Below are 15,001 nucleotides of genomic sequence, written 5' to 3'. Positions count from 1 at the left end.
GGATGCTGCTGTTGCAGCTTTTCCTCCACTATATCTTTTGGTAAAATCCTCCTTGACGCGTTCAAGAAAGGTCATAACAATATCGCAATCAAAAGACTCAACTGCAAGTGCAACAACGCAGTAAGCTAAAAATAACAGATCATGTGATCAGTCTAACTGATCATATATTGTGGAATTTCAGATAAAAAAGGAAATTAAGCAACATATCTAATCAAAAGCATAAATTTCGTAAGAGCCTTGTTAGCTAGATATATATTCCATAAACAATCAGCCACAATTAGGGATGTCAACGGACAGGGAATGTGCGGGGGAAGCTTCCCTGTTCCTCGCCCCAAAGTGCATGCGGGGAGATTTTGCCTTCATCCCCGTCCTCACGGGGGAATATTTGTCCTCATCCCCATCTCCATAGATCCCACAGTTTCCTCAGAGATCTACAGATATTAAATATTAACAAAATTTTTATATTTTTCGGTCAAATTATGATAGTATGACGTTATTTTTTCTGTCTAATGTAAAAAAAATAAATATTTTGCATCTTTCTTTTTTAAAAATTAAAAACAACACATAATTCATTCATAGCCAAAAACATCGCAAAAACATTTGGCTACTAATAATCATACAAAACCTAACAGCCAAAATATTCTATAGTAATGTATGCATAATCATATATAGACGGATTTGGGGAATCCGCGGGGACGGATGCTTCGTCCCCGATCCCCTCCCCGAAGTGCGGGGGGATTTTTGCCTCCATCCCCATCCCCACGGGGATAAAATCTTTGTTTTCGGAGCTCCAAACAGGGCAATCCCCACGGGGATCCACTCCACCGGATGCAAATTGACAACCCTAGCCACAATAAGTCATTTCGGTAAAGTATAGATCATTCTACTCTTTTTTTTCATAAACCATAAAGGTCTGCTTCCTTTTCAAATTGCAATTCTTCAACTTATCATTAAATCTTTGAGAAATTTCTTAAGAATATACTAGCAAGTAGTAGTGTCTGATTAATGTTGATAGAATTTTCTTTGCCATTTCCCTTCCCATGTCCTTATTCTATAACTTCCGAACATTACATCTGATAAAAATTAGATTTTTACAACCTTGATTCAAATTGTTCAAATGACAACAAATACATTATATACACTAAAATACACACAGAGTGGTTATTTCCTAGAGATCATTATATAAAGTCGCTAGTTCAGGTAATTGAGGCAGTCAAATGCCAAGTCTGATGAGATTGAAACATGCAAAATCAGCTTCATTTAGGTCATGAGGCAGAATATTTAGAACATACCAATGAAAAAAAAAGTTGATTTTGGTTGTTGACGTTGTTTGGAGTTCCACATTGCTCAAGTTCCTGAACTGTATTGTTAAGTGTATAAATGTGCTTGGACACCCTCACTCTTTGAGCTAGCTTTTGGGGATAAGATTCAAACCCATTTAATATTGATAACAAACAGGTAGGAGGAATGAAGCATAGAGTACAAAGGTGGAGAAGCAGATTTTTTAGGTATCTTACTATCCATCAACAACATTCACAAATTTCCATATTTTGACATTTCTCCATTGTACAATGGAGAAATATCATTATAATCTACGAAGCATCGACACAAAGTATTATATTTATATTCCAATTAAAATCCTTTCTTAGGATTTTACAGTGACAAAGTATTAGTATTCATGTTCTTTTTAAAATGTGATGTTTCTAATATTTCAAAGTTTTAGATAATTGTTTGCATAATTTACAAATATAAGTAACAAGTTATTATAATAATAAACTTTCAATAAGAAATTTTCACTCAAACGAATGGAATACAATTGTATAGTCAAGGCATGTATAAATAAATCTCTCATCCAAAGAAAGAAAAAGTTGAAACTTCAACCTCAAGTCAAGCCTCAAAAACCATTACAGAAGAGAAATTAAATCAACTAATGAAAAACAATAGCCCAGTGTTAATTAACAAAAAGGGCCAAAATGTTAATACAAAATAAAGCAATTTTAGGTTGAAGTTAACACTTGGGAAGATCAGTTGGTGGTGGAAACAACTTCTGATTTGGTAGCTTTCCATCCAAGACAATCCATGCCATCTTAAGACCCCAACTTGTATGTACTTCCAAATGACAATGCATGAACCATACCCCTGCACATACAATTAAACATATTTTCTTTTAGTTAATTTATGAATCAATGTTGTCAATAGTGGCACTATAGCATAGCACAATTTTTTTCTGCGTAAACCAGGTATCCTCTGCGCACAACTGCAGAGACAACCCCTCGAGTCTTGTGGGACCCAAATGAGTGGCAAACTCTTCCTAAGAGTTTAAACGCTGCTGTATGCTCAAGCTAGGGATCGAACCCAGGACCTTGGTTAAACTAGAAGAGACTTGTGTCATCTCATCTAAGCGCTCTTGGATATAGCATAGTGTAATTTGAATAATTTTTTTTTGTTTTTTGATATGCTATTTAGTACAAGGGTTGTCAAATTGCGGTGTTTGAGCACCGTAGCCTAGCGGAATTTGAACAAACTGCTAATTTTTGCGATCCTGCGGTTGACAACATTGGTATTAATAAATAACAATATATGAACGAACCTGGATTATCTGCTAGGAATCTGATAGCAACCCATCCACCAGATGGTACACCAACTGTGTTTCTTTCAACAGGATCAACAAGATTGAATTTTGATGGGTCCTTACTTTGATCAAAGTTACCAAATCCTTGTCCAACAACGAAGAAGTTAAATCCATGCAAATGGAGAGGGTGACTTTCAGCGCCAAGAATGCTAGTGTCTTGTAGCACAAGCTCCACACTTGTGTTGAAAGGTAGAACCACAACCTTTGTTCCATTGCTCACCATGGTGTTGTTTGGTGGGTTTCCGGTATAATTGAATGGATGCAAGGGACTGCTTGGGAAATAAGGGGCGTAGACGCCATTTGATTGTCCAGTAAAGTGGGATTGAAGAAGTGCAGTGGTTGGCGTAGTGAAAGATACATTGTTCACTGACGCTGCAAACATTGTTCCATTGGGTCCTTGACAAGTTCGGTTTTGTTGGCAGGGATTCGTACCAAGGCCTATTGTGAAGAAAAAATGCTTATCAACTTTATGAGGAACGTTAGCCGGAAACTGAGCACTGTCTAGGCTACGAAGTTTGTTGGTGAATTTTGTTGCAAAAGAAGTGTCATTAAGTGCTGGGAGAGTTGGTTTCAATAGCGGAAGCTTTTTTAGCGAAGCAACTGAGTGATGAGTATTAGATGGGATTTCATATTCCAAGATACCGGCAACAGTTGTATTGTCAAAAGTTCCAAGGCCAGTTGCATACGGTCTAGCAGTCATGAAGAATGCCGCGTTGGGATAGTGGGACTTGGTCTTGAGAAGAACATTAGTGGTTTGGCCAGGGGCTATAAGGATGGTGTTAGTCTCAAATGGTTTTACATAAATAGCATCTGCTTCAACAACTTTGAGGGTGTGATTTGCAATGCTGAAGAATAACTCGTCATTGAGAGCAGCGTTGATCAAACGTAGAAGGTAAGTCTTCCCAGGCTTCACCTTTAGCTTGAATGTATCTGTGAAGAAATGACCTCTTACAATGATTAAAACCACATTTCTGATACCATTTCATAAAGAATTCTATATGCTTTTGAAGAAATTGGTGCCTAAACAATTGAATGCACACTTGGTGAGCTGTGCTTTTTTTTTTTCTTTTTCCGTATTTGTTATTGTGAATTGTGATAAAGTGAAATATTGTATTAGAGAAATGGTTGTTTGACATAAAGTTTTGATGTCGAATACGGTGTCATTTGATTTGAGTGCATATTTTTAAAATGTGTGTTAGTTGGATAAGATAAAAAGTAAGAGAGAAATTGAGATAAACACATACTGTGTCATGTATGGTGTCTAGATCTGTATTTTGGTGTTCAAATAACACAACTATAGTATGATTAGTTATGTATAAGGCTTCGTATATTCATGTACGGTATCTTGATACCTTTTTTAGAGCAGTTATACAATGGCCCTGGAAGTCCATTAATTGTATAGGCTTCAGAAACATTTGGTCCTCCACCAGTTTGCAGGGCTTGTGCTATAATAGCCTCAGTATCAGCATTGAACCATTCACCTAAAACCAAAATTAAAGAGTATAATTAGCTTATGTAAATTTATAAAAGTGTAGACCAAGATTCATCATTTTAGTAATTTTCTTACCAAATATGATAGGAACTTCCTTGTGTGGTTTTGTAAAAGGATATTGAGCATTTTTCTTGGGAAGAATAATGAGAGGACCATAGAGTGTTGATCTTAACCAAGATATATGAGCATGCCAAAAGAGTGTTCCTCTTTGTCCTATAATTGTGTAATTGTAAACATAGCTTTGACCTGTTTGAATAGGGCATTGAGTGATATATGCTGGTCCATCAGCCCATCCTGATTGAAGTTGTCTAATGCCATGCCTATTTCAAAGATAACCAAGTTTTATACACATTAACTTCATGCTCAAGTTTTAACAAATTTTATTTGAATTATATATATTTTTTATTTAATCTCTGTTACGTTGGTTTTAAATGTACCCAACCTAACAAAGTTAAACATATTTACAAAATTGTCACCGCGTCGTTTCTTAAGTCAGGTGACAAGCAAACTTGCCTGACTTAAGAACTTATGCTAAAAAGGTATCTTCTGTACTAGTGTTTACCAGTGAATGGTGATGTTGTTTTGCACATTGTTAACCACTTTGATAACAAGACGGTCTCCTTCCCTAGCCACGACGCGAGGTCCTGGAAACTGACCATTCACTGTCACAATGCTCTTTTTGTGGCACAATCTTGTCACATTTTGGTACCTTATCTGCATAAATATAACCTCATGTTGTTAATTACAAGCAGATGAGTAAAAGAAACAAAAAGTGTTAATTAATATATTGTACTACTGAAAAAAGTGTAAGAATTGTTTTAAGGAAGTACATCAAAATGGTAGCGTCTTGTAGTGCTAGCTAGTGCAAGCTCAAATATGCAAAAATTGATCAATGACAAAAACAACGTTGCGATTTTAAGCAATGAAAAAATGGAAACAGCCATTTTTTCTTCCTTGAATGAAGAGAAATATTATGAGTTTGAACTATGTTTGATGAAATGTGACAAAAATTCTAGTCTATATATAGAAAAATGAAAGAAAGTGGTTGTATGAAAAGTTGATAAAAATATTATATGATTCAAAGAGAAGCAGAACTGAACATTGCTATCATTGAACAAGAAATAGTAGTTAGAACAACTTTAGAGTGGTGTCAAAGACATTCAATTTAGTTTTATCTCCTTCTTGTCTAAGTCAAAGTGATTAACAAAATTCTATTGCTAATTTTTTTTGTTTTTTGTGTAAACTAGATATCCTCTTTGTGCAACTACAGAAATTAATCCCTCCAATCATGTGAGATATAAATGAATGACAAATTCTCCCTAAGAGTTTTGACGTTGCTGCATGCTCAAACCAGAAAATAAACTCAGAACCTTGGTTAAGTGAGAAGAGATCAGCGTCATCTCATCTAACCGCTCTTGTGTAATTCTATTTCTAATTTGCTATGATTATTTTAGATGCTAGTTTCATTTGTTGGATGTTTGAAACAAAACACTGTTGTTGTGTATGCATGAATGCATCTAGTAGGAATTGATGTAACTCTTTCAACCAATGTTCTTGTTACCTAAGTAAGAGAGTTCTATCTAATAGCTAATGTCACTTCAGAGCCAGATATTGGTGTCATTTTTATATTACCATTATTAATAAAGTACATAATTTGCATGAAATATAATATGAATTCAATTTAAGTAATTTTCTTCAACTTGACAGAACTAGAGAAATATATGTCTATAGTTGTCACGTGTGCAACCGTGAATGGGAATTGAAAAATAATATTCTGATCAAAGATCACCCTTAGTTTGTTTAGTTGGTGATTGGTTACCTACTTCTCAATTTTGTATATTGTAAGAAATCATAATTTATTTATTTTTGGGTTAGCATGTTATAATTAAGTATAAAATTTCACCATCGTTCAGAAGTTCTCTCTTTTTAATCGAAATTTTTCATATATAAAAGTTAGGATTAAACTTGTGACCACTTGTTTAATTAAGAAATCAAATTCCCTTACTACTTTTATAATTCAATCTATTGTTAGTAATAATTACTTCTTTTTAAGTTGCCTAAAAACTTCTGTCAAAAAAAAAAGTTGCCTAAAAACTATTAAAATATTTATAACTTCAGCTGCTTTTACAACAAGGATTAAATAAAGGAAAATGCTAACTAGTGCCCCTAGGACACTGGTTAAGGAGATAAATAAAGTATGAATTTATTGAAAATTGTTATAGATACAAAATTTTCACTACTAATTAATTTCTGTTAAGAAATATGTGAGACACACAAAATTCCCTAGGGTTTTAATTTTTTTACTACACCAGATATGTACTTCCTTCAATTCTATATTTCTACTATAATCTATATTTCTACTAATATATTAGAATCTTGATGAATTTATAAAGTAAAGTCTCTAGCTAGCAGTACACTCCTAAGTCCTAATCATATGCTTGAAGGGATAGTTGACCTAATAAGAACAAATTTTGTGTGTCATATTTTCCACATGAAAAATCCCTAATTGGGCCGTTAACACTTAACAAAGTGGGGATAGGAAAAAACGAATCAGGTACGCACAAATCCAATCCAATCTCATCTCATCTCATCTCATTCTCATCACATCACTCTTCTTCCTCTTGCTTTCCCCGCCAAATTCTTCTTCACTCACTCACTTCTCTTATTTTCTTCGCATTTGGGGTTTTCTTCGATTTTCCATTTCTCCACTGGTATGCTATTTTTTTCCTTTTTCAATTCACCGTTTTGTTTTTCCTACAATTTCTGTCACAATTTTTTCTAGTTATGATTCTTCAACATTAGCTAAATTCACCTTATACGAAGCACTCGTTTCTGCTTGTTACTACAGATTGTGGTTCTTCATAGTTTCTTATTTGAGTTACTATTAGTTTAGGTTTAGTCAATTGCAGTGTTTATAGGTGGATCTTGTGTTCATATTTTTCATACATTTTGATAATTGATGTTTAGGGTTTTTGAATTGGGTTGCAGGTGTTCAAATAAATACTCATGTAGGTGCAGTACAATGTGTTGATTGTGCAGGGAGGCGTTTTATCAATGGCGGAATGTGTGATTTCCCCATTCTGTGTTAAGCTGCATATGCAGAGATGGCCTTTTACCGAAAGAGCCTTTTCGCATCAGACTACAAATTTCAAGACTGTTCGAAGGTTTCATCATAATCTTCATCCTTGTTATTATCATCACCATTATTATTATTATTATTATTATTATTAATGTAGTAGTAGTAGTAGTAGTAGGTAGTACTGTAGTAGTATTAGTGATAGAATATATATTGATATCCGGTGTCAAACTTAACAAACTTCAGTCTTCAACTCAAATGTCAAAATTAACCCATCTAGAAGTTGAAACTTGAAATGAAAGTTCTTGTTGAGGAAATCAACATTATAAAATTTCATACAATTTAAAAAATATTTGGTATTTCATCACATCGTTGTATGTTTATTAATGTATGATATGATATTAATAATATAAGCGAATGTGTATTATTGAATTGTATACTTATGACTCTAAATCGTTTAGATTATTAAATTGTATACTTTTTTTTGACACAAATTAAATTGTATACTTATGACTGTCTAAATCATTTAGAATGTTACATACATGATGATATGATCATCATGTTCAACGATGTATAGATTATGGAAATATTTATTATTCATCAATTAATAAAACAATGTAAATTAAGAGTTAAAATTTGACAGTGAAAGACACAGTATTTGATTGTTAGAAAATTGAATCAAATAAAACTGCAATGTTTGATGATTTTTTAAAGTACTACATAATGTCTTGGGTTTTTGTTTTGCTTAATTACCCTCCATTATTTGTTGTTGGTAACTGGTTAGTTAGTCTTGACTATTTAAAAATGAAGGCCAAGAGTTGGAATATGCTTACTTATTTGTTTTTGTATATTATAGTACTTTTCAGTTAGCCAAGATTTCATTCCCTGTTATGGTTTGTTGCCATTACTAAGATTTTAAGAGTATAGTTAATATTAATTATTCTGCTGGGAGGAAGTATGACTTTCCTGTTTCTACTCAATCACTGGTGATCTTTGTTGCTTTTTATGCCTGGTATCATGAATTTGGTGGTCTGAGCCGTCAATATTTTCTTTTTGCTGCAGAAAGTATTCCCGAAATGGATGTGAATTTTTTCACTTCTTTACACAGAAAACATTTGAGCCGAGTGTATTTGGAGCTATAGATTTACAAATTACTCGCCGTCTTCGGATATTCCCTTTAAATTGCAATGGCATAGGAGCTTTGGTTGACCTTGATGGTGCAACAACCTCTAATTTGGTGCCAGTTGTTAATCAGGTTCTTTTGTTGGGCAGTATATTGCTCACTTATATGGCCGGAGTAATTCCTGTTAACAAATCTTATATCCGTGATCAAAAGATCAATTCTGTTAAAGATGCGTTTCGTGAGAGCCCAGACATTTCTGGTAGGTAAGGGTAAGCAGGTCAAGTTATCAAAGGTTGAATTGTTTTATTTTTCTACATAGAATATTTTTAAAATATTTGGGGACAAATTATAATTATTTATCTAATTACCTGAGAATTGTTTTCTCTTTTGCAGTGCAGTGAAGCAAAATAATCAAGTTGAGTCAAAGTATGTATTAGATGTGGTGAGAGAAAAACTTTTGAATTCACTAAATGCATTAGAGAAAGAGGCTTATGCGGGGGAAACTATCCTTCAATCTGCAAAAAGACCCTTGAGTTTAAACGCTGTTGCCGAGGGTCCAAAGTTAAGGTTACTTTGGGCTGCTTTTCTGCAAGTTGAGGAAGAGGCATGAACTGTTTCTATTTTCTCTTTTCATTGTTTGTTATATGTACATGCTATGTTATTTTGGTATAATTTGGAATTTTAACAAGTTGGAATGCAATAAATGCTTGAAATGTCTCCTGGCTTAGTATATCTTAGATATCATACCTTGAGCAAAGATTATGGACAAGTCTGAAGTGGGAGATATGTCTCTTTACAAAATTCATTTGAAAGAAATCTTAAAGAAGGCTGTGTTACTATTTTTTTTTTTGTAATATCCCAGCCACTCATGACTCATCCTATATTACTTGCTTCCTTTTAGTATATCAATGGATCAGCAATTTTGAATTTAACTAACAGACTTTGATAACACGTTTTCTTGAAATTAAAAATCAGTCCACAACTCTGATTTTATGTACATTTTATCACTGTTGTCAACTGTGGAAAGCGGAAAATAACGGATTGTTAAAATTCTGCTATGCAATAGTGCTATAGCGCCACTATAGCGGCTATTTGACAACATTTTGTATTAAATAGCGTATCGCAGAACAATAGCGGTTTGTCCAAATTCCGCTACGCTATAGTGGCTATTTAATAACATTGCATTTTGTTGCCCTATGTGTGTAAGCTATTTTTACAATTATTCTATTACTGTTATTAATTGTTTAGTTTTTTTTAATCCAGGTTAATACCATCGCAACCGTTTCCGGATCTGTTGGTATGGATGATCTATTCATAGTTTTTTCTGAAGTTATTCAAAGATCATGTCATTCAATTTGTGCTACATGGCTGGAAAAGGAATTATTCCTTCTAAAAGGCAACACTGACAAGGTAATTTTAGAAAGTACGTGTATCAATACATTTGCGGCCTTTCTACTATTACTACTACTAGTACATTAATTTGAGTAAAATACTGATTTAGGTTGGATAGATTTGGGTAAAATAAATTTCTAAGAACTAGGGTACGTGTATGGGATGATATCTTATGCATATAAAACTTGTAAAGTTCAAGTTATTAAATCATAAGGTAAATCCCATTTTCATAATATTATGATTTCAGGTTTTCAAGAAAATTCCATAAGGTGTATCAAGTAAGCTGGTTTGGCTTCTCAAAAGTGATGAAATCACTTTAAAGAGAAAAGTATGGAGTTTTATTAGAAAAGGGCAACCTGGTATTGTAAAGCTCCTGCCATGATGTGATCTAGTAGAAGTTCAAACCCATTGTAGGTCTAATATAAGCAGTCTCTTACCTTTCATTTGTTAGGGGTTAATTCATAGTTATCACATTGATTGGAAAATCAATGGACGAGATAATGATAATTTACATATACATATCTAATATCTAATAAATATTATGTTAAAATTCAGTCTGTTGATTTTCCAAACAACTACTTCCTTTGCCCCATATTAGTTGTCATTTAAGGTAATACACACATTTTAAGAAAATCATTTATTATACTAACTGCAATGATAAAGTAAGTTCTCTTGACGAAAATGCTTTATTGTAGTAGTTAGATAGATAAGAAGGATTGATTATAGTATTGTAGGTTGAGATAACAATAAGTGAGGTATTATTGAAAAAATAAATCAATAATTTCTTGATATTTTATACTGATAAGTAATTTGAGACAAACCAACATTTAAAAGTGATATAATGAGACAATGGAATATAACTTTGACTTTTCTTTGTAAAGTCTAATGTACAGCCCAAAGGTCACTCTAGGAATTACAACCACTCACTAAAATTTGGCCTAAAGCATTCCACCAAAATATTTATGCAGTATATTTAGAGGAGCAAAGTTCGACTGAAAGATGAGCCAACGGTTTCTCTCATTTAGTAGCAAAGCAAACAATGTAGAAAAATCTGTTGTTTTTGCTTGGATTGGCGTGAATTTTAGTAATGTAGGCTCATTATAATTGTTATCTAAAAAGGTATTGATAGAGAAAATTGAAAAGAAAAAGCATATTGAGTACATATCCAATAATCCACGTGTTTTTATTAAAATTACCTGTATTGATGACATACATGATATGACCATCATTTAAGAGTACTTAAGTGCTTTATAGATACTGATATTAGTTCTTTGACATTGTTCTTAGGATTTTGTGTCTATGATACTTGAAAAAGTGAAAGGTGATAATGCTATTGTACAGAACATAATAAGGTCTGGCAAGAAAGATCTGTATTCAGAATTACTCTGGTATCTTACTTTCGGTATGCTCAGGTAATTTTTTTCACTTGCACTTTGTAAATTTTTCTGTTTCCTTTTTTTTTAATTTAATTTAATTTTGTTATGTAATGAAGTATGAATAATTTAATTGATGAGTATGCTTGCCTGATTGTTTGCATTTACATTATCTCTAAATTTTACACATCTTTTCTCTGGTATCTGGTCTACAACTGAATGCTTTTCAACTAAGTAACGCAATTGCTAGTTTTGGTGTGTTATACCAGTGTGCACAAAACTTGTAAGTTAGTTGTTATTTTGTCATGAGGGATTTGTCTTACTCATGTTTTTTTTCTTCTCATGGAGGCATAACCAAAGTAAAAAAAGAAGACTTTAGTTTCTTGTGCTCTCTTTTGTTGTACTGAAAAATATGTTCTTAGGCCAAAAATAAATAAAATAGTTATATTTATCAGAAGGTATATCTGATATATGAGCCACTTCATAATTTTTGACAGCCCAGGTTTACAGTACTGTTGTTGCCTGGTCAACAGAGAATATGTTTTGAATTAACGATGTCTGTCTATATAGGATTAAATAACCCTTTTTTATATAGGATTAATTAATCCTTTTTATTTGTTTTTAGCCTATTATTGAGTCTCTAATGCCATCTGATATTTTTCTTTTATTCGCTAACTTCCCAAATTCATTTTTCAATGGTGTCTTTTGATTTGAGTCACTCACCAGTCACCATTTTTTGTCAGGGATGACTGCTGTTATGATTCCTGTATATTTGATACACATGGTGTTTCCATATTGGAAGATTTAGTGATAGTTCTGGCAGACGGGGTTGCAAGCGTCTATCTGGAGTTTATTTCTGTTGATAGTGACGTGTCAAGTAAGACAAATAGCTTGGACATGTCATTCTGTGCTATGTCCACCAGAGAACTCCAAAAGTTACGTAATGAGGTATAAATTTCAAGCTTATTGATCTTGTTTCTGTTGTTTACTCATATTGGTCGTTTTCATTCTGTTTTGGAGCTCTAAGAACTGAATGTGAATCTTTTTAGTAAAAATTCTATGGTGGTTCTTTGATGCTTCTTTTTTTAATTCTTGTAATTTTCCTTTTCCATATACCATTTATAAATGGAGTTAACGAAGGGTAAGTTTGGAAAGTAAGCCATAGTATGTTAAAATTTACTACATTTCTTAATTTGTGTGCCATTTGCTAAAAACACTTATATCGTGGGATGGAGGGAGTAATACTTTTGGCGAAGGTTCTCCTAAATCTTCTTAGTACTGGAGAAGACATGCATTCCTGGCTGATTTTCGAAGTGGAGCGGTTCCTTCAATGTGGTTGATTTTCTTGTGCCCTTCAACGGTGGCGCTAAAATTGGTCAATAATTTAGCCTTCAATAAGCTCTCAATACATTATTGAGGGCTTCTTGTAGTGGTCAAAAAAATTGGTCAATAATTTATAAATGGAGTTAACGAAGGGTAAGTTTGGAAAGTAAGCCATAATATGTTAAAATTTACTACATTTCTTAATTTGTGTGCCATTTGCTAAAAACACTTATATCGTGGGATGGAGGGAGTAATACGTTTGGCGAAGGTTCTCCGAAATCTTCTTAGTACTGGAGAAGACATGCAGTCCTGGCTGATTTTCGAAGTGGAGCGGTTCCTTCAATGTGGTTGATTTTCTTGTGCCCTTCAACGGTGGTATAAGCCAGCTAGGTTAAGTATAGGTACTTTAACCCATCAAGCTAGTTCAAGCCATGCAACACAGCGAGATTGGTGGGACATAGAGATTAAGGGAAGCCGTTGTTTCTTCAGACCTGGTGAATAACCACAGAATCTTTCTTGGAGGGTTGCACGAGATACAAACTTTGTTGTGAATAATCACAAAAGTCTTTTTGAGGCTTTTTAAGTGCCTCAAAAAGGACCAAACAACCCTTACAACCAGAGTAGAACAAGGGTGAGCCGACAACCGGCAGTAGTGGTGTGAACTGAGCCCTATATAGTCGCACATGGAAGAACTATATTTTGTGAGCCCTGCTGGGGTTGATAAGGATGCGCTTCTTTTGGTGGGTCTCCGATAAAGTCAATGGTGGCCACCCACAATGGTCTACACTGCTATGGGCACTCTTAAAGCATTGAGAGATGTAATGAAGGCAGTGAAAAAGGGTCTGCAATGCAATGAAGGTGGCTAGGTTTCTCTACCATGAAGGCAATTATGGTTTTTCTGCAATGAAAGTAGCTAGTGTTTTTGGAGCAGATGTGGATTCTTCCAAAATGGGGAGCTATGGTACAACTTTTTTAAAGGCTAGTGAACTTATTGTAATTTATGAAATGCAAGAGAATAGAAACTCTGCACAATCAGCTCCTAATTATACCTACAATAAAGAAGAAATAAAATATTCTACTTATTCTAATGTTGTCATTAAATCCAGTGTCAGGTAAACTGAGATTATTTGGGGTTCGATTTTGGCATCCCACGAAAGGAGAGGGTGAAATGCGAAATATTCTGTTTTTATATACACTTAACCAGATGTACATTTTAAAAATATTACTATTTATTTATAAAATTTACTATTTATTTAAATGCAAAGTATTCTGTTTCAGGTTGCTTTGAACCAGTGGCTACAACACAACATGGACACAGTTGTGTCAATGTATGAGGATCGCTTTGACTTGTGTATATTTGAGAAACAATCCATTGATATACCAGACATCAGTCAGACTGAAAAACAATCTTGGTGGAGGAATCTTACCCAGCAACATTCAAAAACCATGTCACATGAGTTACATTGTATTGCAATAAGCCATTTCTCAATGCCTGTAAAGCGGACCAAGGAATTAAGATCCCTGACGGGATGGTATGTCTTATCATATCTATTTAGGCATAATTAAGTCTGCTCCCTGCATTTTATGTTATGTTCATTTGGTCATTGCTTGTCTATTGTTTTTGTATCGAGTTCCTTACTTTTCCATCTGTTTTCAATGCAATCTTTTATAAATATAAGCTTTACTGATATCTGATATGTTTAAATTGGTAAATATAGGCCCCTACTGGCAACTGTTTAAATTGCTTTACTGATATCTGATATGTTAGTGGCTTAAGATCTCAATGCGCTCTTAATTGCTCACTTTAAAGACGAACTACTTTAAAGACGAACTCACTTTAGAAGAGTTTTTCCCCCCAATAAATCTAATTGCTGTTGGTGCTAATGTATTGCAGGCGATATTACTTCAGCCTTCTCCTTGAGTTGTCCGACATCACAATGCCGATTGTTAGAACAGTAATTAATAAAGCAAGTGAAGCTATCTCATTCTTTTTGGTTAGCTTGATTGGCAGGTCTTTAGGACTCATTTATACCGGCATTAGGCAGTCCCTCAAATGGAAGTGAGCTTAGTATAGTTTTGTGCAGTGCAGTTATTTCCCTCCTCATTTCTGTTTCCTTTTGCTTCATATATATATATGGTGGCAATTTATGTTACAATTGTAGTTTAGATTAAATCAAATTGGAAATATAGCATTGCTTTCAGTTGGTCGTGTGAGGCTTTTTGCTTGTCATATTGAGATCAAGCCAATTTTAGCATTGAAATGTGCATTTTGGATTACTGGATTTGGATTCATTCAACAATCAAGTAACATTGCAAAGAGGAATATTTGCAACATGTATAAATTTTTCTCCCTTTTGAATACAACTTTTTTTAATGTGTAGATTTCAAAGTCTCACCAATAAAGAGTGGATCTAGACTATTTTAGTGAGGGTTTTGCCTAAGGTGAGCCACAAATAATCACAGAAAAAAATGATCTCAGAATATTTCATTGAGCAGGTAAAAGATTTAAAAATGGTGGAAGATGAAAGTACACCTCTATAAATAAGATTAAAAAAAATGATGGAAATTGACAGAATAATTCATTTTCTGC

At 33.8% G+C, this 15,001-nt stretch overlaps 2 protein-coding genes across 3 annotated transcripts; one reads left to right on the top strand and one right to left on the bottom strand.

Annotated features, from left to right (window-relative positions):
- Positions 1 to 1,806: 1,806 nt before the first annotated feature.
- LOC123892534 (laccase-17-like) lies at positions 1,807 to 5,120 on the bottom strand. The gene is made up of 6 exons (XM_045942344.1): positions 4,955 to 5,120; positions 4,687 to 4,838; positions 4,200 to 4,444; positions 3,985 to 4,113; positions 2,591 to 3,562; positions 1,807 to 2,139 (listed from the first exon to the last, which is right to left on the bottom strand). The coding sequence occupies exons 1-6, from the start codon at positions 5,066 to 5,068 to the stop codon at positions 2,009 to 2,011; spliced, it is 1,743 nt and encodes a 580-aa protein (XP_045798300.1). The 5' UTR covers positions 5,069 to 5,120; the 3' UTR covers positions 1,807 to 2,008.
- Positions 5,121 to 6,567: 1,447 nt separating this feature from the next.
- On the top strand, positions 6,568 to 14,791 carry LOC123888083. Of its 2 annotated transcripts, none has more exons than XM_045937045.1 (9): positions 6,568 to 6,678; positions 7,113 to 7,288; positions 8,263 to 8,586; positions 8,717 to 8,927; positions 9,587 to 9,733; positions 11,003 to 11,127; positions 11,832 to 12,036; positions 13,690 to 13,943; positions 14,306 to 14,791. In XM_045937045.1, exons 2-9 carry the CDS (start codon positions 7,179 to 7,181, stop codon positions 14,472 to 14,474), a joined length of 1,545 nt encoding a protein of 514 aa, XP_045793001.1. In that variant the 5' UTR covers positions 6,568 to 6,678; positions 7,113 to 7,178; the 3' UTR covers positions 14,475 to 14,791. The 2 variants fall into 2 exon arrangements, with proteins under 2 accessions (XP_045793001.1, XP_045793002.1); XM_045937046.1 differs by having other exon boundaries at positions 6,655 to 6,835.
- The last annotated feature ends 210 nt before the right edge of the window (positions 14,792 to 15,001 follow it).

This window comes from Trifolium pratense, linkage group LG6 (genome assembly GCF_020283565.1).
Source record: "Trifolium pratense cultivar HEN17-A07 linkage group LG6, ARS_RC_1.1, whole genome shotgun sequence".
Lineage (NCBI taxonomy): Eukaryota > Viridiplantae > Streptophyta > Magnoliopsida > Fabales > Fabaceae > Trifolium > Trifolium pratense.
This window is presented reverse-complemented; position numbering and strand designations above follow the sequence as displayed.